The 24503-nt window shown below is 40.8% G+C and overlaps 1 protein-coding gene across 1 annotated transcript; it reads left to right on the forward strand.

Annotated features, from left to right (window-relative positions):
- Positions 1 to 3922: 3922 nt before the first annotated feature.
- LOC147245880 (phosphoribosyl pyrophosphate synthase-associated protein 2) lies at positions 3923 to 24501 on the forward strand. Its single transcript, XM_086184456.1, has 11 exons — positions 3923 to 4060; positions 5920 to 6080; positions 11425 to 11477; positions 12965 to 13031; positions 13155 to 13327; positions 13548 to 13663; positions 17754 to 17809; positions 21806 to 21954; positions 22117 to 22187; positions 23039 to 23185; positions 23267 to 24501. The coding sequence occupies exons 2-11, from the start codon at positions 5998 to 6000 to the stop codon at positions 23423 to 23425; spliced, it is 1074 nt and encodes a 357-aa protein (XP_086040582.1). The 5' UTR covers positions 3923 to 4060; positions 5920 to 5997; the 3' UTR covers positions 23426 to 24501.
- Positions 24502 to 24503: the final 2 nt, after the last annotated feature.

A 24503-nucleotide genomic window follows, 5' to 3' on the forward strand; every position in this document is an offset into this window, starting at 1 on the left:
TCCATGTCCTGCTTCTCAAAATCTGGGACCTGCCCAGCTCAGGGATGCCTTAATCATCTCCATCTATAAGAAGGGAGACAAGGCTGACTGCGGAAATTACCGTGGCATTTCTGTCCTGTCCACCATAGGGAAAGCCCTTGCTCGGGTGTTGGCAAACAGGCTCATCCCCCTGTCAGAAAGCATCCTTCCTGAGTCTCAGAGTGGTTTTCGCCCAAACAGAGGCACTACAGACATGATTTTCACTACACACCAACTGCAAGAAATATGCCAGGAACAAAATCTATCATTATACATGGCCTTCATAGACCTCACCAAAGCCTTTGACTCAGTGAACCGTCAGGCCCTCTGGCTGGTCCGAGCAAAGATTGGCTGCCCTGACAAGTAATTCTGGGTACTGAGACTGCTGCATGACAATATGTCAGCTACGGTACTCAGCGGTGGTGGAGACGAAACTGAACCCTTCCTGGTCGACACAGGAGTCAAACAGAGATGTGTCATCGCTCCAACACGATTTTCCATCTTTATCATCTGCCATCCTCCATCTCACAAGCAAGCATCTGCCTCAGGGAGTCAATATCATGTACTAGACTGATGGCCAACTCCTCAGCATCAACCGTTTCAGGGCCAAAGGCAAAACCACCATAACGTCAATCATGGAGCTGCAGTATGCGGATGATAACGCCCTTGTAGCCCTCTCAGAAGAGGACCTACAGTGTATCCTATCTGCATTTACGAAAGCATACAAACAGCTTGGTATCGCCGTCAACATAAAGAAGACTCAAATACGACACCAACCACCACCAAACAGCAGTACGCCTGTCATACCCCCAAACATCTCCATCGACAACATCAGACTGCAAAATGTGGACCACTTTCCATACTTTGGCAGCCTACTCAAAAGCTATCCTTGATTATGAAATATACCATTGCCTCAGCTGTGCTTGTGGGGCTCTCTCAAAGCTAAGGAAGCAAGTCTTCGAGAACCGTGACCTCCAAGCCAAGAAGAAAATCCTGGTCTATAAACTGTGGTGCTCCCCGCCCTTCTGTATGGGTCAGAAGCCTGGACCACATACAGCAGGCACCTAAAGGCGCTTGAGACGTACCACCAGAGATGCCTCCGTAAAATCCTGTCGATAAGTTGGGAAGATCGATACACCAACACCAGCGTCCTGGAGGAGGTTGACATTCTGACCATCAATTCTACAATTCTACAATTTCATTTAGCAGACGCTTTTGTCCAATCCATCACCACCATCATTGTCCAAAACCAGCGCCGATGGACTGGCCACGTTATCCGTATGCCAGAATCTCGCCTCCCAAAACAAGTTCTCTACTCACAGCTTGTTAAAGGAAAGCGGGCCCCTGGAGGCCAAAAGAAAAGGTATAAGGATAACATTAAAATAAACCTCAAGAAGTGCCACACAGAACTAAAGACCTGGGAACACATGGCAAAAGATAGAGTCGCCTGGAGAAACCTTGTCCGTGAGGGTGCTGCACAATATAATTCTGACCTCTGCCATGCTGCAAAACACAAGTGCAGACTCAGAAAGGAGAGAGCATCCACCAAACAGGCCCAACCCAAACCCACCACCACTACATTCCCTTGTCCACACTGCCCCAGAATAATTGGGTCCAGAATTGGCCTTTACGCCCACCTGAAGGCCCACAAGGACCAAGAAGGAGGACAGTCATACTCTACCATGAGTGACTGCCGATGATGATGGTGTGTGTGTGTGTCTGTGTGTGTGTGTACTTAGTTGTGGTACTTTGTGTGTTTCTGGTTAAAGTTAGAGCTAAGTTTGTAATTGAGGTTAGGTAAAGATTAGATTTTGGCACCAGGTTTAGGATCAGATCCTAGGAAAGTTAAGATCAAGACTAGGGTTTGTGTTACGCTCGTGGTTCTCAAATATTTTAAACCAAATACCACATCAGCTTTCACTATGGGAAGGCTGGAAGGATACACACAGTATGGCTTCCTTTGTTTGCTTCCTTGTTATGTGAATAAACATGACCACACTAGTCTGACACAAAAAGGTTAGAAGAAAGACAAAACTTATTTTAATTTACAATTTTTTTCATTTGAAAATTTTTGCTCTTTTGACAGTATTCTTTAGTTTTTCATGATTTTGACGTTTCATTTTCAAAATACAGAAGTTGTTTGTGATTCCTCTACATACCACTTGATGGAGCTTGTGTACCATCAGTGGTCTGTCCATATGAATGGTCAATGAAATATCCTGACAGGGATAGATGCACAAACCTCTCTGTCTCTCTCTGCTGTGTGTGTGTGTATGTTTATGTGTGCGCGTGTGTGAGTGTGTGTGTGTGTGTGTGTGGGCAGTATGCAGTGCAGAGCTTGGATGCTGCTTTCTGCCTCCTCCACATATCCAGTGTTATGTAAGAACGAAAGACTAGCTCATATGCTGCTGAGCTGCTGAGAGAGTATTTATAAAGTTGTCTCTGTTCATGCAAAAGCCATTCACTACCCTGGAGCTAACTCTACACTTAGTAAATGAATGCTTCATTTTAGTGAGTTCACCTGCAGCACCTAACCCCCTCTGTCTTTCTGTATCTCTCTCTTTTCTCTTGATTCTGCCAACCAGGCTTTGAGACACGGTTCAATCTACTTAAAGAAAGGACACTGTAGAGTAATGAACAACTTAACCATATCCATCACATTTAGAGATTCTTTCTGTTTTCCTAATTTTCAGCTCCTGAGGGGTATGTGTGTGTGTGTGTGTGTGTGTGTGTGTGTGTGTGTGCGTGTGTGTGTATGCATGTGTGTGTCTTCTTGTACTTGCTACATATTGAGCACTAGAATACATATTTAATCAACCGAGTCAGGACATTTTTGGAAAGTGAGGACATTTTAGCTGCTCCTCACCTCTTCGAAGGGCCATTTGAATGTCAAGACTTGGTTTTAGGGTCGAAGTTAGAATTAGGTTCTGGTTAGGTTTAGGGTCAAAGCAGTCAATTGAGATGGTTAGGTTTAGGGTGAGGGGCTAGGGAATGTAGTACATCCATGAAAGTCCTCACAAAGATATAAGACCAAGGATGTGTGTGTGTGATTAAAACTCTTTGCCAACATAGCAAAAGAAAACAAATAAACATGGAAAAAAGCAAATTTTACAATTTGCTGGAAAATTTTTAGTCTATAAATGGGTTGGAAGCCAGAGAATGACCGCTCAGATGAAATAGTGCTGCATTTGAGTGAATAATTTCAACATCTGTTACTTTAAAAAAAGAAAAGAAAAACTGAATTTTTGACAGTTTAACCTCCATTTCGGGATCTTTTCAGTACTTAAAAAAGAAAAGAAAAATTGAATTTTTGCAGGTTTAAGCTCCATTTCAGGATCTAAAATGGTTTAGCTAGAAGGGGAGTAGATTGCAATTAAATTAAATCTTAGTTTGTTTATTAATATATATCAACATTTAATAAACCTTGACAAAAATCAAGCAGGAACGCTCGATGACGCATTCATGAAAACACACTGCCCTCAAGTGGTCAGCCACACAGAGTACACCTCCGGACAGCCACAGGAAGGTGTTCGGTGAGGTTCAGATAAGCGCTAAGAAAATGTATTAGTCCATTCCTTGCTCACTTAAGGAGCAGACATGACTATATATTTGTAATCGTGAATTCGTAGACTGCTAGTTTTTGTGCCTCTATACCTTGGAAAAGGTGGGAAACATGAAAACTAGCCATTCTTCCTGTAGAGTACAGTTGAGGCAATTTGAAAATAATTCTTTTTTTGAGCTGTCAGAGTACATTGAAATTCATTTGCCATTTCTTTTCTGGCTTTAACGACCTCTAACACCAGCGTAAACAATCCTCTCTAAAGAATATTATTAGTTACGGTTTTATGAGGAGTACTTGAATGCATCGTTGGACTTCCTCTATTCTATTTTCTGGCCTGTGATTGGGTGGTGAATATGTCTTTCCAAACTGACCATTACAGGCAGCCTGGGTAGGGGAACAGGTTGAAAAGAGCTCGAGGCTTGTAGAACAGTCAAGTATAGTTGGTTGGCTGCAGGTTGGTACCGGACCTAACGCAAACTGGTGAGCAGTTTATTTACGCTTTTTATTATTCCATAGTCGTTATTCTGTGTGTTCCGTTGATTGCGCCGAAGGATTTTTTTCACGATGCATGAAAATCAATCCGCAAACAGTACCATGGTCAGGTTATTTCTGGCGAGCTATCGCGTTAGTAAATTACTCGCGTGATAACGTTAGCTAATGCTAGCAGTGTTGTTGTTTAATATTGACTGACGACTATTTGACTTTGCCAGTGTAACTTTTTTGTATAACATAGCAGTTGTTACAACGGCTTATTAAGTACAAGAGTAAACACCGTCTCCTCAGTAGCCCATCGCAATGTGAATGGTAAAAACGTGCTGTGCTGCTAGCTTAGCAACACCAACTAGCTTATGTTATGACTGTTGAACAAAATCAAGACGAACGATTTTTAATATTACATACTTTGAAAACCTGAATTAGTATGTAATCGTCCCTGACTCGTATACACAATTCACTAAGCGTAGATATTTTATTTAGTTTGACAAGTAACCATCAAGCTATTTTCCGGCGAACATATGTTTGCATTGTGTGTTTTCTCTACAAATCTCAAGTATCAAAGCAGGTTCAGCTCGGAACCTTTCCCTTCTCTCGCATCCCAAACCATAGACTTTCAATGACACGCACAAACCCGTCTGATGTAAATCACTGTGACAGGAAAAACAGAGTTAATAACGGTAGAAACATGGGAAAGAAAGCATGTAAAGATTAGCACAATAGTTGGGTTGTTGGGGCATATAGTCGTTTCCAACTAGGGATCAGCCGATATTATTTCTTTACGGCGGATAGCGATTATTTTAGTTGTGATTCACGTCGTTGATTTTGCTCAGGAGAACTTAAATGTACGGTGTAAGATGTATGAGTTATTGATACAGCGTAAAAAGTAGAGCAGAACTCTGCACTGGATGGTGCTTTATTCCTCATTTCCTCTGGTATTATAAATAAAGTGTGCTAATGCATCCACAGTTTATTTCGACTAAGCCCTTGTTGAAGTTGTATTGAACTCTAATCATACTGTGGGTTAACTTCAGTGTGGGACATAACAAACATTTATGTGCGATTGTGACTGTGATCTACACAATGTCCGAGCTGGGCATTACCTACTTTGTTCAACCAATGGACCGCAATGCAATATAAAATTTGGTTGATAAAGACATTCTATGTCTTGTTCATCTCTTTTCATCTGTATTTTATGTCTGATACACGTTTTTATGTCTAATGAATCCACTTCTGATATTATATCTCATTAACGAACTCTAAACATTTGCTTTGTCGTAGTTGTCATGGATCACCTGAGGGTTTAAAATGTTGGAAGTTAAAATATAGAGTCAAATTTTTATATATATATATATATATATATATATATATATATATATACATATACACACACACACACAAGCCCCTACAACTGTGAGTCCCCCTTAATACTTCCAATACATCATTCATGCTGCCGGTTTTAGTTTGGGAAGGTAGCTAATACTTAAGCTAAGCTCGACTGATAATTTCAGTGAAGCGTGGCAGACACACGAAGGGCGTCATGGGAAATGGGAAACTACGTTTTGTTTTTTGTTTTTTAAATTTCACAAACTAGTTATTATAACCTTACCATTGAGGAAAACTTCTCAGTTTTAAGTGTGAATGTGCTGTTGACTTTTCAGTACCATGCAGTACTTCAATCTCACTCTGTGGGGTTGCTGTGGAGTGTGACATGAGTGGAGTCAGAGTGCCCTCTACTGGATACACAAGGACATAATATCTAAGAAAAATACCATATTAATGGCTTTTTATTACTGAAAATAAGGTGTCAAAATGGCTAAGAAACTTGACATCCTCTCCCCATGTAGGAAGGGCTCAGCGCAGCGTGGGTACCCAGGGATCCACTGCCTGAGTGTGGAGAAAGCAGCGGCCGAGACCCCAAAGACATGAACCACACCAAGGGTGGCCTTGTCATCTTTACCGCTAACTCCCACCCCTCCAGCCGTGAACTAGGCAAGAGGATAGCAGAGTGAGTATGGGAGGAATGAATAATGAAGACAGATGAGTGGTGTGCAGTCATGTGAGTAGAAGTACTTCTTGTAGAGTAAATATCCAATATGAGTCATTCAGCTGCAGATCTGCCACCTGCTTGTCTCAGTAAAAGAGTGGAAGAAGCTTCTTTAACTTAAAAGTGCTTTTTAATTTGGCTTCCAGAAAGCAATGGATGGGTAACAAACGATAATGCGCTTCCAGAAAGAGCAGACCCCATTCCTCTGTCTGGAAGCATATGCATTATCATGGAGTGTTTTGAGAACATTAAAATGATTGGAATTATAGCCTTTGTATTGCGATCCAAAATCATCTCAGTTCTATATCCGAGAGTATTTTTGGGAAGACTGATGCTCATCCCTCCAGCAGCGAGTGAGTATGCATACAGTCATAATGTTGACTTCTTTGGCCCGACATGCCTGAACCATGGATTAATGGTAATAATTGTGAGTCTTACGCATTAACTGCCAGACTGATGGCTATAGTAATTTATTTTAATTATTTATATGGGGGTTACCATGTTGGTGCTGTGGATGGTAGCCTCGGAACTGCGCTCTCTCGATGTGACTAAAAACAGCATACATGGCACTTTCTTCCCTCCCCTCTCACAACATAGTCTTGTAAAATAAAAGGGGAAGCATCATGGATGAGTTCTAGTCTGCTTATGTTTACAGTGTTAGCCCATATGGAAGAGGGAGGATCTGTTATTATCTACAGTCGGCATAATACCTCATTTTTAATTTGTTTACTTTTGCAGGGCTTTCATCAGTTAACAATCCCATTTACTCTCAGTGTTGTTCTTTGCATTTTAATAATTCATAAATCAAAATGAAATAATTTCCAAGAATAAGCAATCCAATATAATGTGTGTAAGCAAAACTGTGGCCCAGAATGTGCCATCACTTTTGAAGTATACCTAATCAAAATGAAAATCTAAAGAATTGTGATTGAATGGAGATCATATATTTACATGATAGTGGATTATATCCACCCTACTTCGACCTACACTGTGCAGATTGTGTCACGGAGCTGTTAGTGAAAGGTAGTGAAATTTACTTCTTCATAAACAAAGATGTAACAGTGTTAAGGAATTCTGCTGCCAAATCTTTTTGCAATTTTTTCTAAATTGTTAACTGTTATAGTCGCTGTGGGAGTTTTCTTCCTTCATTCTCGTTGATGTTCATATTCTACCTCAGTCTAGTGTGAATGGGGCCCTCCCAAGTTCCGCTGATCAAATCAAAAGTCAACCATGAACTCCCAAAATATAGACAGCACATTGATTGTACCACAAGGGACAATAACTCATCGGACCACTGCAACATGGTTTCAAGGACGTAAACCACTGTGACTCGTGCAGCCTTGAGACACTATGGTCACTGCATGACTCATCTTGTTCCAACATACAGGCAGAAACTAAAATTGTCCAGTTTGCTGCAAGAAAAGTAAGAAAATTAAGGCAAGGCAGGAAATAAAGGGCTACTTTGGGTGCACTGACTAGGGTGTCTTTGACGCTTTAATGGACAGCCTGGACAAACTGACTGACACTAACATATACTCACACTGATCATACATCAGTTTAATGAGGACATGTCTTTACCAACCAAGACCTTTTGCACCTAGACAATAAAAAGCTATGGTTAACAGCCAAATTAAGACTGCTTCCCCAGGCCAAGGAGGTAGCCGGCAACAGGAGGCGTAGTCTAGTGGCACCTGATTGCAAGTCACACATTGTGCTAGGCGTGTCCAAAGTGTTCAGTATATAAATAACCTGCACCTTGTTGCGAGGGAAGTCGCATTTCGTCACCCTGGCCAGACTTTCCCCTATCCTGAAATGTTCCAGTGAATGACATCCTCTGCATGGAGGCGGAGGAGCTCACGGGTCTCTATATCTCCCCAAACTGGCCATCTTCCAAAATGTTCAATTTGTCTTGAACTTGGAACTTGCAGGTGAACTTATTCCATCTCTCGCTTGTGCGCTAGTGTTGTCAGTATGTTTTCCTGTGTTTTTTAAAGTCCTGCTGGATAGGGTACGTCATCACCACTTCCTGAAACTCTGTGTCGGAATGGGGGGACTGTTCAGATCAAACTTGCTCCGGCAAAAAGACAGGGGTTTGAGGAGGGGTAAATTAGCATGGTGATGATGAGATTCTATTGACTTTGTTTAATAATACTCATTTTCTATTTCCATTATCTTCATCCCTGAGTTTTTTGCGTTTTGAAAAGTCAATTTTGCTTTTACAGATTTTGATGCTGATTATTTGGCCTATAGTAAAAGTCTCAAAGGCCTACCCACTTATGCTTGTTGAAGTTTCTGATTTATTAGCTTCAAAATAAAAACTGATTTGTTCTTCCAGAAAGGAGACAAAGCCAGGGTCTGCTAACCATTTTTGTTTGCAATGCCAAATCTTAGCATCTTTCACTAGCTTTGAGTCTTGATATACCAATGAATTGGGAACATGATCTGAAATTAGGATAGCATCAAAAAAGCATTCTTCGACTTTGTGCATAGCTCTACAAATATCAATAAGAAGTCAAGTTTTAAATAGAATGTGTGTACACTGGACGAAATAAACGTGTGTATTGACGAAATAAAATTCAAAGACGCACAAAATAAAAATCGATGTTAAAAAACAATGCGAAGCGGCGCCGCGCGCCACTAACACTCATGATTTTTGAACCTCTTGCCTACTGTATATACATATTACAAGAAGAACACTGTAGCAACGCGATAGAAGAAGCGAAACAATCATTTCTAAATGGAGAAAGACGAGGTCGAACAAGTAGTGGACATTCCTTCATCAAACAAATCGGTTGTGTGGACGTATTTTGGCTTCCCATGTGAAAGACAAGGCAACGGTGAGACAATTGTGGATAAAACAAAAAACTGTGCGAAATGTGTGGGTACACTACTAGCATGATTGAAGAATATGCACCTGTTGAAGGTGACATGATATTAGAGTTCACTGAGGTTGAGATCTAGATTAGACTACAGCCCTGAGGATTATTTAATGTTTGTTTTCCTTTTCATTCAAGGAAATCCTCATTGAGTATCCTCATTGTTTACAACAAAGCACTTTTTAATTGAAATTTTATGTTTGTATTTGCATTGTAGTCTAAATAGTGGAAAAAGAAAATTGTTGTTTTTTTTCAAAGCAAGGAGCATTTTATTTTTTGCTGACGCAGCAATAACTTGTATGTCTGCATTAAGGAAGAAAATAAAGTATTTGATTTTCACATTTCTGATTTTTGATTTTCTTTCATCTTTATTTTGTATCATGAGCCCTGTTACGTATTTCATATTGTTTCGTGAGTTGACTATTTCGTTGCATCCCTAATAGTTACCCTACTATGAATGTGAGACTGTACAGATCCAGAGCTCCTATCCTTTGACAGATGGTAAATGGTAAATGGACTCAATTTTATATAGCGCTTTTCTACCTTAGCGGTACTCACAGCGCTTTACAGTGTCATCTCATTCACACACACACTCACACACTGATGGTGGAGGCTGCCATGCAAGGCGCCAACCTACTCATCAGGAGCAATTATGGGTTCAGTATCTTGCTCAAGGACACTTTGACATGGTCACCGGGGTCGAGGATCGAACCAGCGACCCTTCGGTTGCTAGACGGCCACTCTACCCCTGAGCCATGCCGCCCAGATCTAATGCACAGTTAAAATCGCCTGCCACTACACATTATCCAGGATGAGTGGTCAAAATACGGGGAAAATGGTGGAAAAAAATTGGGGTCATCTGCATTTGATGCAATGATGTTCCCCAAGATAAGGGGGTATCGTCCAAATTTGTCTTTTATTATTTACCTGGAGTGGTATTGACTCATGTGCCAAAGTAGTAACAACCCTACCTTGAAAGTTAAATGATGCAGAAAAGACCTTGCCTCTCCTCCTCCTCCTAATTTTCAGATCATTGTGCATCAAAGTGTTTCTTGAAGGAGCACAATATTAGACTGCATTGATTTTTATCTTGTTCATGGTTTATTTGACTTTCTCGAGTTTTCGTAACCCCCTGCAGTTCAATGATGATTTTAATTTTTATTTCACTAGACATTTTGTATAGTTTGTATAGTTATACTACCCAAACATTTTAAGATGTAAAAAAAGTGAAACAAACAAAACAAACATTAAAAAAAATATCATGGACGGACACAATTCCCAAACCCTCGCCCCTCTCCAGGACACTTGGTTCGAATTTCTTTCCCCTTTCATCTTAAAACTTGTGGATAGCTGTTAACTGTTCCACCTGAAAGTAATCAGTGTCACTGAGCTAAAAAAAACAACTGACACTAACCTTCTCCCTCTGGTAATTTGACAAGCCTCAAATTGGAGTACCTTGATCTTGTCCCCAGGTCCAGTTGTTTCCCCTCCAAGTCTTTATTTTTGTTTTCTTGGAGTTGCAATTTTGTTCAGAGGCAGGCAATGTCATCTTTAGACATCAAAATCCTTGTTTCTGCCTCCGTGACATGCTCTGCACAGTTAGTATGTCCTTCCTGATACTTTCAGTAGCTGACAATATACCATCAAACCTGGTGGGAAAACTGTCTTACATGTTGTTAATAGCAGTCAGAATGGCAACTGACATAGGACCAGACTCTTCCGCTTCTGAATCATTGCTCCTATCCAACGATTTATCCTCCAGAGTCCAGCTAGCGGCTTCGTCATTGTCCATGGTTTCAATGTTAGCTGGGGATTTCTTGCTAGCGCTTGACCACATGAAGTCTGACAATTTGGCTTGAAGAGTTTTATTTCAGCCTTGACTGGCTTTTTTTTCTGTGACAAAGGCATTACCCTAAGCTTAACTATCAAAATGGAGACATTTCACTAGTTCAAGTACAATGTTAAAGAGGGATTAAGCCAGCAGGGTAGCAGAGCAGGTCATAGCCATCCACTCAGCTTGCTGCCATACTGGAAGTCCGCATCCTGTCTTTTTGACTGTGATTTGTGTGTGAATATTCATCATTAAACCATCAGTTCAATTTTATCCTAATGTTGAGAAAATAACATTTAATGTCCTGTGGAGTGGTCTGGTGAATGCAAGCCTATCTTTAGGTGGTGGACATGGTAGAGGCTTCCCAAAAAATGACGGTGACCGCATATTTTGATCAAACCTTTGGTTTAAAAAATTCAAGTTAGGCTCTGTACGAGTTTCAGATACAGTTTCACATTTCAGAAAACAATCCAATGTTACTTGTATAGCATTCCTTATTTAATCACTTGTAGCAACAGATTTTTACCTTGCCATGCCAATTAACCATGTCTGGCTTAAAAAAATTAAGTCTCCCTCTTTCTCACTCTCTCACTCTCAGGCGCTTAGGGGTGGAGCTAGGCAAAGTCCAGGTGTACCAGGAGGCTAACAGAGGTGAGACCAACAAAATTAATACTTGTGTCTGATGGAGTTCTGCAAAACAATTGATTATGCAATTTTTTTTCATGATATTATCCATTATAGCCCTGAGTTTTGATGTATTAGCACATTAAATCTGGATAAAATCATATTGTTATGGTCACTAAATTTTATTGTCACTGAACAAATACCTCATAATGCTCAACATTGTGATGGAATTTAAAATCCCACTAATATATTCTTTAAGAATTGATTTCCAGCCATCCAAGATGAACCCACCATCAGCCATTAGGATGTGGATCAGTATTTGCTTCTGTAGAAGCTTCAAGTACGAAGGATTTCATCCTTGTGTTAAGAAAAAAGGTTGAAATCCTATTAATAGATGTGCTATTCACCAAGAATTAATAGATTACCCAGGGTCCTGCTGTCATTTAAGAGGTACCTGGCCAAGAAAGCATAATTTCCCTTTGGCTAGCAACAACAAAAATTTGGCAGTTGGTCAGGAAATGCATTAATTGTAAACAAATGTGTTGGAAGTTTTGATAATTCCTTAGTGTGTGCATAGTTCATTAACTAATCTTAATTATGATCATAATTGTGTACACAACCTTGAATCTTTTGTCTATTTCCCCATATTTGTCCATTTTGTGTTTTATCACCCTGTGTCTAATGCAGTATTTTATGGTCACAATTCATTTGCTCGCTGGTCATCTCAGTTCACTGTATAAAACTTTCACAAAGACATTACTGAAACATCTCTGCAGTAGGCTAGGTGATGCTCATGTTGGACTGACAAAAGTACAACGGTCAAAGTTTGAAAATTTTCAAAAAGACATTGACACAAGGCAGCATGGTGGTGCAGTGGTTATCACTGTTCCCTCACAGCAAAAAGGTTCCCGGTTCGATCCCCAACTCAGGCACGGGATCTTTCTGTGCGCAGTCTGCATGTTCTCCCTGTGTCTGCATGGGTTCTCTCCGGGTACTCCGGCTTCCTCCCACGTCCAAAGACATGCAAGTGGGGACTAGGTTAGTTAAATACTTCTGCGATAGACTGGCAGTCTATCCAGGGTGAACCCCGCCTCATGCCCGAAGGCTGCTGGGATAGGCTCCAGGCCCCCACCCCCTACCCCCCTAACCCCACCTCCCTAACAGGATAAGCTGTAGAAAATGGATGGATGGATGGACGGACATTGGCACAATATGTAGGATGTGCAGTCTCCAGCCCTTTGTTGTAATATTCCTTACCTTAACTTGAGCAGTTGTCTGGGTTGTTTGTCCAACCTTTACCACTACAAGACTGACCAGTATCTATTTTGTTTTTTAATCCATTGTGTAAGGCACATTTTTTGATTGCTAGCATCTACATTTTCACACTGTGGGTTCTGGGTTTTGTGAGACCCCCAAAGGGCTCATTTTGGCTTCTAATAAAGCTGACCAGCCTTGCAGGATTCAGTGTTTTTCTTTTCATTATTTTGTTCTCATGTCCGGTGTTGTTTCCGTAGAAACACGAGTACAGATCCAGGAGTCGGTGCGAGGCAAAGATGTCTTTGTGATCCAAACAGTCTCTAAGTAGGAACAAACGCATTACACAATGAAACCTTTAAGCACACTTTTCCACAAGACATCTCACCCATGCTGTCTTTGTACTCCACTTGTCCTTTACCCTTTCTCTCTTTCCCTCGGCACTATTAGGGATGTGAACACAACCATTATGGAGATGCTGATCATGGTGTACGCATGCAGGACTTCTTGTGCAAGAAGCATCACTGGTGTCCTCCCCTACTTCCCCTACAGTAAACAGTGTAAGATGAGAAAGAGGGGCTCAATCGTCTCCAAGCTGATTGCCTCCATGATGTGTAAAGCTGGTAAGTGGGCAAGCATCACTTTAAGGAATGCAATGTCAAACTGAAACTCAAAATCACAAAGTAAACAAGCAAAGAACAAAGTAAGCAAAGATCATCTGTGGGGAGAAGTGAAAAGTTAATACGTAAAAAATATGTAATGATTCCACTAGTAATCTATATGTGTCCATTGTCTACTAGGAAATAAAGCCTCAACGCTCTCAACATTAATATGTTCTCATAGGTCTCACCCACCTGATCACGATGGACCTCCATCAGAAGGAGATTCAGGGCTTTTTTAACATCCCAGTAGACAATTTGAGAGCCTCACCCTTCCTCCTGCAGTACATACAAGAAGAGGTAAAAGCACCAAGTTCATACAAGACTATACTATACCACATTTGATGATTTCTCTTTGAACCTGAATTTGCAGTATGCACGTTGCCCGGTCTGTTCTACTAAGCATTTAACTGTTTACAAAACCCTCACCTTGGGATGATTTGAGCCCTCGGATGGCTCAATTTTATTCATCAACAGATCTAACCACCAGAAATTACCAGGAGAACCATGGCAGCACCTTGACGAATCCATGCTAAGACACTGCCTTGACCTTGCTAGGTTCTGTGCCTGTAATGACGTCCCCCATGATGACATACTGAATGTGAACGCCCCTAAGGGCTGTATGTGGAAACTCAGCTGTAGTTCCATGTATGTCCACCAGGACACCAGCAGTATATGAAAGCTGAAACAGTTTACTGTGTTTTGAATTCAGCTGTTCTTAATGTGGGCCGATTTGATGATGGAGAGTGATTCCTACTTGGAGCTGATTATTGTTAGATCTCTGTAATAATTGGTCAGAAATATTTTTTGTGTTAGGCTATTGAAAATTAGTGGTTTGATTGGGAACCGAACAGTCCTAGAAGGAAGTTGTTTGTCCCATGATCATAGTGGCTCACTGTCTGTGGTGGTATAGTACAAATTCAAGAACCAAAATTGTCTTTTATTGATGTTATGGTTTTATCATTTATGTTGCCGTTAGATCGGTGTTTTACCACCTGCCAAGCGTGTCCCTCATTTGCATTTGTGAAGAGTCGAGAAGAAACTTTTATGTAACCACAGTGAAAATGTCTTATCAAAGACTAAACACCAGCAAATATGAACTGAATCAGAACATTTTGTTAAAATGAAAAATTGTGTGAAATTTGAAAATGATTGCATATATGATTTTTACAAAAAGATGACAAAATGGGACTTGTGACATTAGTGATGCAAGGATTGCAGTTGGATGGACAGAGCCAGGATATGCAGGAGGGGTGCGGAAGCTCATGAAGTATTTACTCACGAGATGTAATCATTAAATGTATTTGTTTATTCATCATGATTTGATTATCATTATATGAAGACTAATGCCCAGGCCGCCTGTGTGTGCACCACTCATAGATTTTGTTTAGGGCCCGACCAATCAATCGGCCGGCCAATTTAATCGGCCAATTATAGCCATTGGAGTACAATTGGTAATCAGCCAAAAGTTGGCCATTTGACACCGATTTTAACACCTACTGTATTTTCCGCACTATAAGGCGCACCTAAAAGCCTTTAATTTTCTCAAAAACCGACTGTGCGCTTTATAATCCGATGCACCTTATAGTGCAGAAAATACAGTAATTTTCAGTAGTTAATTGATATTTAATATGGTGTTTTTCTTCGAAATGATGTCCTTGTGTATCCAGTAAAGGGCGCTCCGACTCCTCTCATTTCACGCACCTCAGCAGCCCCACAGAGTGGGAGTGACGTTGTGTACAGTACTGAAAAGCCAACAGCGCCTGCATACTAAAACTGAGCAGTTTGTCTCAATGGTAAGTTTATAATAACTAGTTTGTGAAATAAAGACAGTAACTTAGTTTCCCATTTCCCGTGGCGTGCCTCATTGTGTCTGTCACACTTCACTGATATTATCAGTCGAGCGTGACACAATATGTTAGCAAGCTAAAGAAAGTTATGATAACCTAGCTTAAATTAGTTTAGATAAGCTACCTTTCTAAACTATTTAACCGAGTCAGTCACAGCACAATGAATGATTTAACGGTAACGTTACAGTACCTCAAAGTAACATTGCATTACTCAGGCAGCTGCATGCTACCATACTAGAGAAGACCTGAGTAAATTAGGATAATGCCTCATCACTGTGCAAAAACCATTGTGAGCTGCATTAATTTTCAGCAGCGCATGGACTGTGTCTTTTTAACTTATGGCTCTGAGGAAGAAAAAGCGTTTCCGGTCGAAGTTATAACTTCATGGAAGGAAGAAAATGTGAACGTACGATGAGAGGACATCTGAGAGGCACATTGCAAATCATGTTTTTTATGATGCTGTTGATCCTAATTTTGTTCTTTCTCAGAGAAAATCCCAACATGCACTCATACGAGTTATGTGAAAAAATAGTCTATTTATTCATTCATGACATTTCTTACACTAAAGAACTGACAGTCTCGTTTTTGATAATGTCTGGTGTTTGAACAAAGAGGGCAATGTCAGCTGATGATCAAGAGACATTCGCTTTTCAACGAGAGAAAATGGTGCACCTGTTAAAACTGTTACGCTGGACGCTTTTGCTTACACACCTCTAATGTCCTGCATTGTCTTGATTGTGGGTGGATTGGGAGACGTGTTGGTATGATCTGTAAGGTGGCAGCAAAACATCTTGTCAGATGATAATGAAGGTGCTGCACGAGGAATGTGTGATGTAATCCCCCGCAGGCTGATCCTACAATGTTTCAGCTGTTGTATGGTGTTGAGGGATGTCCTAAATACTTTGGATCATGTATGACTGGAATGCTGAACCCTCAGTGTGAATGATGACACGCAGGCCTGATTCTAAATCAAACCACATAACATGTCACGTAGACACTTGCCCTGTGGTGGCAAGTTTACATACAGTAGTCAACTATAACTGATGGCTTGACCATACTGGAATTTCTCCAGTTAAGCTGGGTGTCTGTCTTGGAGGTGCTTTGCTAAATTCGTCTTGTTCACTACTTTTTACTCACTTTTTCCCTGCTGTTACACCGGCCTGCGCTCCCCTCCCATGAACCAGTCTGCCATCCAGTCCCCCATCAAGCTGGCTTGCTCTCCCTGCCTCCCCTACCAGAAGCTTCCTTCTTCAACTGTGATTAACATTTCCATGTTTCCCACATTTTGTATTGTAAACTGTTTTCTTGTCTGTAACAACATCTACTGCACGTCTGTCCGTCCTGGTGAGGGATCCCTCCTCTGTTGTTCACCCTGAGGTTTCTCCGATTTTTCCCTGTTAAAAGGGTTTTCTATGGAGTTTTTCCTCAGTCGATGTGAGGGTCTAAGGGCAGAGGATGTTCTGGAAATTGGCTGGCAAGTGGCAGGCTTCCCGTAGGCTTTCGGCTGGGAGAGGACATTTTTAGTGGTTGTATCTGTATGTCTGGAACCCCTCCTAGTGGGAACCACTACATTATTTAGAACACTGTTCTGATTGGTTTGATAGCATTCTAACTGCTTTTGACACTTATCAGTAATGTAGCTCCTGATTGGTCTGCCTACTTGACACTGATGTTAGAATAGAGTAGTAGAAAATGTTAATAACTCGTAAAGATAGAAGTAGAGATGCACTGATTGCATTTTTCTGGGCCAATTCCTTTTTTCTTTTTTTTTTCTTTTTTCATTAGGAGTTGCCTTTACCACTATTGGCTGATTCAGATTTTCTGTCTTAAGAACTATACTTAACAAAATACAAAAACCCAAAACTCAACTTTTCCTCAATGGACAAGTCATTTGCACAATTATATAGTCTCCCCAACAGTGCACAAGGTTACAGGATCTTTCTTACTCAAATAACTTGAAAAAATTTGCTCTCCTACTGGAAAGCGGTGCAGAAAATTCTACTGGCAGTGTTACTGTGTATCAGGCTAGGTCTGACGTATCTCTTACTTATGGAACAAAAGCAGTTGAATGCAGTGGAATATATAGGATGGAAAAGGTTGCAGGCTAGTTTCTGGCTCCAAGCTCTGCCTACTAGCCCTAGCTGCTATCCTTTTGTTAGCTTCCTTAAACTGGGTGGGCCCATTCAGTTGGAGGAGTCATCTGATGAGAGGTTTGTTTTGTTTGTTTTTTTAGATTATTCATTACAGTTTCCACATTGAGGATTTTGGCCTTAGGTTATGTATCACAAATTGCAAGCTTGAACCTATAGGTATTTCTACCTGGCACAGCTGTGTCATGTTCTGGCTGCGATCCCATCACGTGGGTCCTCCACACATCTGCAATTCCCAGTTGCCTGCCTTGCATTGTTAATTTGCTTTGATTCAGCTGATTTGGTCATTGTCTCTTGACATGTAACTAATAAGTGAAGGATGGTTTTTATGAATGGCTAATGCATGTTTTCACTCTTTGTTTTTTATCTTCGTATTCTGTTACTCTCCAGATTCCAGACTATAGGAATGCTGTGATTGTTGCAAAATCGCCTGCTTCTGCCAAAAGGTATGTTATTTACACTAATTTTATTTATGAAATCACCTTCAAGCTCATGTTATTTGACAGAAATCACACAATTTTGAATAAGCAGGAAGGCATCAACTGCTGTAGTGTGAGGTTCATACAGTCATGAAAAACCTGGAAAAGATATGTCATTTGTAAATTGCAGTTGTGAACCCCTGAAAAGTTTTTGAAAACATGAATAGAGCCAGACAATGTTCAGTCATGGAAGCTTGCTTGACAAATGGAGCTCAGTATCAGATTATAGGCAAGGCAAGGCAATTTTATTTGTAGAGCCGTTTTCACCACCAGTTTGTCTCAAAGGGCTTCACATGGCATCATAACAACATCCTCTGTCCTCAGACCCTCACATCGACTGAGGAAAAACTCCATAGAAAACCCTTTGAACAGGGAAAAATCTGAGAAACCTCAGGGTGAGCAACAGAGGAGGGATCCCTCACCAGGAGGGACAGACGTGCAGTAGATGTTGTTACAGACAAGAAAACAGTTTACAATACAAAATGTGGGAAACATGGAAATGTTAATAACAGCTGAAGAAGGAAGCTTCTGGAAGGGGAGGCAGGGAGAGCAAGCCAGCTTGATGGGGGACTGGATGGCAGACTGGTTCATGGGAGGGGAGCGCAGGCCGGTGTAACAGCAGGGGAAAAAAAAGGGGGGGTAGGAGGGGCGATGCAGGCGGCAGTTGGAGCAGAGAGATGGAGCTCTGGTGGATCTGTGAAAACACAGAGAGACTGCGAGACACCAAGGCCAAACTATAAAGTGCAACAAGAAATGGGAGTGACAGTTCCAAAAATGTGTGGAGAGGAGAGGAGGAGAGAGGAGAGGAGAGGTGAGGAGAGGAGAAGAGAAGAGAAGAGGGAAGGGCTCCATGTAACCTGATGTGTCCCCCAGCAGTCTAAGCCTGTAGCAGCATAGCTATCAATGGTTCAGAGCTACCTGAACCAGTCCTGACTGAAGGCTCTGTCATAAAGGAAAGTCTTAAGCCTGGACTTAAACGTAGTTAAAGTGTCTGCCTCTCTGACCCATGAAGAGAGCTGGTTCCACAGTAGAGGAGCCCGCTAACTAAAGGCTCTACCTCCCAGTCTGTTTTTAGAGATACTGGGAGTCACTAAAAGACCTGCATTCTGGGAGCGGAGTGCTCAGGTAGGACAGTAGGGACTAATCAGTTCTTTCAGAGAGGATGGAGCTTCATCATTGAGAGCCTTATAAGTCAGCAGAAGGATTTTGAAGTCGATTCTAGACCCTACAGGAAGCCAGTGGAGAGAAGCTAAAGTGGAGAGATGTGTTCTCTCTTCTTAACTCCTGTCAAAACCCTCGCTGCAGCATTCTGGACCAGCTGGAGACTCTTATTATCTATTATACAGACTGTGATTCAATATGGCTGGAAAGTGTGCAACTAGAAACTATTGGATTAGTCATCTGATATTTAGCTCTATTTGTCAAGCAAGCTTTCATGACTTTTACAAAAATATAAGGTGTGTGTGTGTGTATACAGTCACAGCTATAGAACAAAACTACGATGTTAAAACTGAGATTGTGTATGTTTAGTTGTGTGTGTGTGTGTGTGTGTGTGTATATAAATATGTATATATCTGTATGTGTGTGTATGTATAAATATACATACTGTGTGCTTAAATTCCACAGTATTGTATTGATGAAATTCGTAGAAGTTGAATCAGCCTGTGATCTTATTTTCCCCATTTTGATAATTGGTAAGATTCAGAATCCAGTCCTCAATGGATTCCTGATTTGTGGTTTCCATTGATTGTGCTTGTGCTATGTTGTTTTCAACTAATTGTGCTATGTAAACCATGAAGCTTTTCAACTAGAATATTTAATTTATCGAGAATACAGGATTGAAGTGTTCCTTTTGTTTTTTTGAGAAGTGTACATGGACTTTTATGCAATTCATGCTAAATGCATAAATTTGTATTATCTCTCAAAACCTTTTTTTTTTTTTAATAAAAGCAACATTTCCTTTATCTTCTTTCAGCCTGTCTGTCAGGAACAATTGTCCCCAGTAACCCAGACAAATCATGAACTCAGATCGCTTGCTCATTTTATGGCTTTTTTTTTTTTTTTTTTTTTTTTGCATAGTTTCGCTTCTCTTTCCATCATATTATGAGAGTCCAGCCCCTGCTCCTTAGACATCCTGGAGGATGTGTTGTAGCACCAGCTCAAGACAATATCAATCCACTCCACAAATATCAGAGCAATCCTCAACAGGAGCTCAAAAGAGTAGGACAGTGAATAAGAGTTCTGTGAGTCTGTGATCGATTACTCATCCTCACAAGCTGGAAGTTTGTCTTGGTAAACTTATATTAAATTGTGAGAATTGACATTGAGTTGTGATAACAATGTGTAAGCATACAGATGATTGAATGTTCAGGGAGGATAAAATGCAATTTCAAAGCAGATGAATTCACTTCATAGTTTCTTGCTATGCAGTTCCAAATTAAAAAATCTATTTTAAATTATGCAGTTCAAATCCAGTTTGAATGCAGTGATTGAAGTTTTCTGGTAAAAATTCAATTCAGTGTCTAATGACACATTTATCAGCTCACAGTTCAGTTTAGCATCTCTGGTTGATATCAATATACTTAAATATATGTTTATGTTGTATTAACACTGGCAACCTGGAGAATTTCATAGACTTAAAACAATTTGAATTTTGGATTTACATGAAGTGGGTGGACAGAAATGTGGTGAATGGGTTAAAAAGTATGAGTTTGCTAGTTCTAGGACATTATGAAAATGATGCATTGCAGACAGTGATCTCATCATGAATTCATGTCATGTAACCCTCTACAACTGGCAAAAAAGTGAAGGTTACATTTCTCTGTACATGTCTGCCTTATCTGAAGAGCTGAAGGAGCTTAAAATCCAGAACCTTCCATTCATTCCCAACAAATACGGACATCTTGGTAAAGACAATGTCATCGGATTAAAGAACTACCGTTTTGTCCATCATAGACTGGTCCCTCTTCCACTCACAACCTAATCAGTTTCTGCTCATCAACAACTAGAGAGTAACCAGAAGGGAATCACGAGGAGACGTGAAATCCAGTCTAAGAAGAGTACATTTGTTTTGTTTTTCTCTACAACACTGAACCCTGGAATCTCTACAACCACTGAACTGGAATGCAGTTCCTCAAAACCTAAGTCTCCACCTCATACAACTCCTTCCACGAGAGCATGAAAAAATGGCTAATAGACACAGTGTATATTAGGGTTTCAATGAATTTTTTTGTTTTTTTTGTATAGCTTTGTCTTGGTCATGAGGTACATCTAAGCTTTCTCAAGGAAATGAGTGTCATCTGAAACACAGTTGACACTTCACTGCTGGACTGGAGAAGCCTGATATTGAACTGGAGGAAGCAGCTGGTTGTGTAGGATCCTAACCTTGTTGCTCTCTGGTGATGGTGGAGGATGGTGCACTCAGTTTCCATACTGTATAAGTTTGTTTATAGCGTGTGAAAATTCACGATTGGCTTATCAGGCATGTAAACATGACAGTGACAAAGCAGGTAGAAATATCGATTTTTCTGCATGTGCTTGTTCAATAGGTGGCTTGATATTTGCTCTTTGACTTTTAACTCAAGGGTTTGATTGCAACAATGAGTGTAATGATCATGAACTCACTGCTGCCCTGTTTTCTGTGTGTGTGGAGGTCCTTAGCCTGCCCTCAAGGCAGCCAAGCTGCGTTGCAACCTGATGATTACTCTGTAATACGTAAACTGAACTCTGATTCATTTTAATGCCCAGTGCTCAGTCGTATTGGTTGGGTCGGAGCCCAAAAAGTCCTGACGTTTGGTACTTAGTCTTGCATAAGTAAAATGGTGTGGATCTGAGATGCTGGGCAGAACCATCATGTGGTCCATATCAGGCCCATCGGCTATAAAGTGCCTAGGTTTATTCTCCAAGTTTTAAACTTGAAGAGGTTAGTGAATTGACCATGTTTCTGTTTACCCCTGGATGCAGGGCTCAGTCATTTGCTGAACGGCTGCGTCTGGGAATAGCAGTCATCCACGGTGAAGCGCAGGATGCTGAGTCAGACCAGGTAGATGGCCGACATTCACCACCCACCGTGAAGACCACAGGAGCCATTCACCCCAGCATGGAAATACCTTGTAATGCACACACAAACACACCATGATATAAATCCTGCAACTTACATTATTCTGAATTGATACAGACACTCATCAGTGGCCTGTGTTCCACTCTATGAAAATAAGATTTCCATTCAAATATAGCGCATTTCACTTGCTGTGTTCTTTCATGTTTGCTGACAGTGTTGATCCCTAAAGAGAAGCCCCCCATCACTGTGGTAGGAGATGTCGGAGGACGCATTGCCATCATTGTGGTGAGAGAGCTTCCATACATTACTCATTATTGTGGCTTTTCCACATAAAGTGGTTATTAGTATCTTGTGTTGCCATATTATGTTAAAACGGATGCCTTACAAGACCTCGTACTGAGGTAGATTTGGTGAATTGAGTGACCCTTCTTGCCCTTGCAAAACTCAACATGTTCACTGTGAATACTTTGAAGGTGAGCCAGTTACATCTAGCCAGCCAAGTCTGTAGACTGGTTAGGAGGTGAATGCTTATTGCAGAAAATCATGCATTTCCCCCTTAATCAATTTCTTTATCTCAAGAACAAATTGTAATTCAACAACAATCTCTTAAACAGGAGAGAAAGCAAAACAGACATGATGCTCATAAATGCAGCGGAGCCAGAGGCCCTGAGACAGATATTTTCACAAATATTGACCAAACTCTAGTGTGTCATCACACCTTTTCTCCTGCAGGAACTTTTATTGATTTACATGCCACATCTCCAAAAAAAAGAATACAACATGCAAAATTTCCTTTTGAAAATATTCTCTTTTTACAGTTGGCATATGTATTTCACTGCTGCTGTATTTTTTTCTCTCACTAGTGGTTTGTGGACATGTATAAATGATGAGCAACGATACAATTATCAGAAGCTTCTTTGATTACGCTCACTCATGTTACCAGAGACTCTAAAAGAGACTCTTCTTTTCTTTGATGGACGTCAGTGTCAGGATCATGTCCATCTTTGATTTGTTCATGCGTAATATATTATCAGGTAAGCCAAAAGTCAAAATGATTGGTGAGCTGAATGGAAACCGCAAGGTTGAATTATGGAAGTTCATCGCTGTTTTCTCTGTTTCATCTGCTTTTCCCATAGGATGACATCATCGATGATGTGGACAGTTTTGTGGCTGCAGCGGAGACGCTGAAGGAACGAGGGGCCTACAAGATCTTTGTGATGGCCACACATGGTATCCTCTCCTCGGATGCGCCCAGATTCATTGAGGAGTCTGCTATCGATGAAGTAACTATTACTTGTTGCCAACACCTTGCCTTTTATCTTTACCTCTCTGTAATCTATTGTGATTGGTTGGTTTGTTTCCAGGTGGTGGTCACCAACACCATCCCACATGAGCTGCAGAAGCTCCAGTGCCCAAAGATAAAAACTGTTGATATTAGCATGATTCTGTCGGAAGCCATCCGTCGCATCCACAATGGAGAGTCCATGTCCTACCTGTTCCGCAACATCGGAGTGGATGACTGAAGAACCCTTACACACACAAACCAAAACCTACATGCCATTTGCCTTGTCAGACCTCAACAGTAGCGGCGCTCTGTATACTGAAACACCAACATGCAACATTTCCTTAGTGTAGCTTAATTTAGATGACACATTCCTGCATGTACATGACTAAACATACACACTCTCACTTCTAACATAGTAGTTTTGTTCTATAGCTGTGACTGAACAGACACACACACATATACACTGATCTCCCACATGTCTTTACTGGGCCCACTCTTCCAAGCTCTTATCAAACAGTGCACATTTCAGTTCTTTTTTACTAGGCTCTTTAGCCCCCCCCCCCCCCCCCCCCCCAGCACCCTGCCAAAAAATGTTTTGAAAAATACGTAGTATTTAATATTGGTGGTAACGCTGTGCATGTTTTATCATGAGAAATTTGTTAGCGTTGAATGTGTTATTAAGTTGAGGGAGATTGTACCACAAGCGCCTTCTACAGGACATCCAACACACAGGCCTTCAACTCTTTCACACAAAAGGTTTCCAGCTAAATAACTTGAGTTCGGTACCAGAATGCATGTATGAATTTTTTTTTGTGTGGCACCTGAACATGTCACTTAATAGAGTTTAAACTCCTATCAGCCAGCTATGTGTGTGTGGTTGCCATAAGACTTGGGTACTCATCTCATCTACTAATTGCTAAACTGGAAATGCACGCTTCTCTCATTGCGGGTCATCGTTGAATGATTGAACCCTAATATGATAATCATCCTTGAATACTCTGACATCAATTCAAGGCCTCCTCATGTTGGATCATCAGGATTTGTGTTCTCTGAAGTCCTTGTTTGCATCACCACTGATCTGGAGGAGAAGATGTTTGTTGGTTCAATATGTACACAAAGTTGGCCTCAGTGTGTTTTACCAGAGATTGATAACACAAGTAAAAATCAGAAAAGTCAACAAACTTTTTCTTGACTAACAAAATTGACTGAAGCAGGTCTTTGTCACTGTACCAGATGTACTCCTAGAGTGTTTTGTATTTATTTTCAGCACTAAATATGAATAAATATGGGTCAAAACGCCTTGTTGTGTCATAGCA

Source organism: Aulostomus chinensis, chromosome 18 (assembly GCF_037954235.1).
Source record: "Aulostomus chinensis isolate RoL2024-O1b breed Wild chromosome 18, RoL_Achi_v1.0, whole genome shotgun sequence".
Taxonomy (NCBI): Eukaryota; Metazoa; Chordata; class Actinopteri; order Syngnathiformes; family Aulostomidae; genus Aulostomus; species Aulostomus chinensis.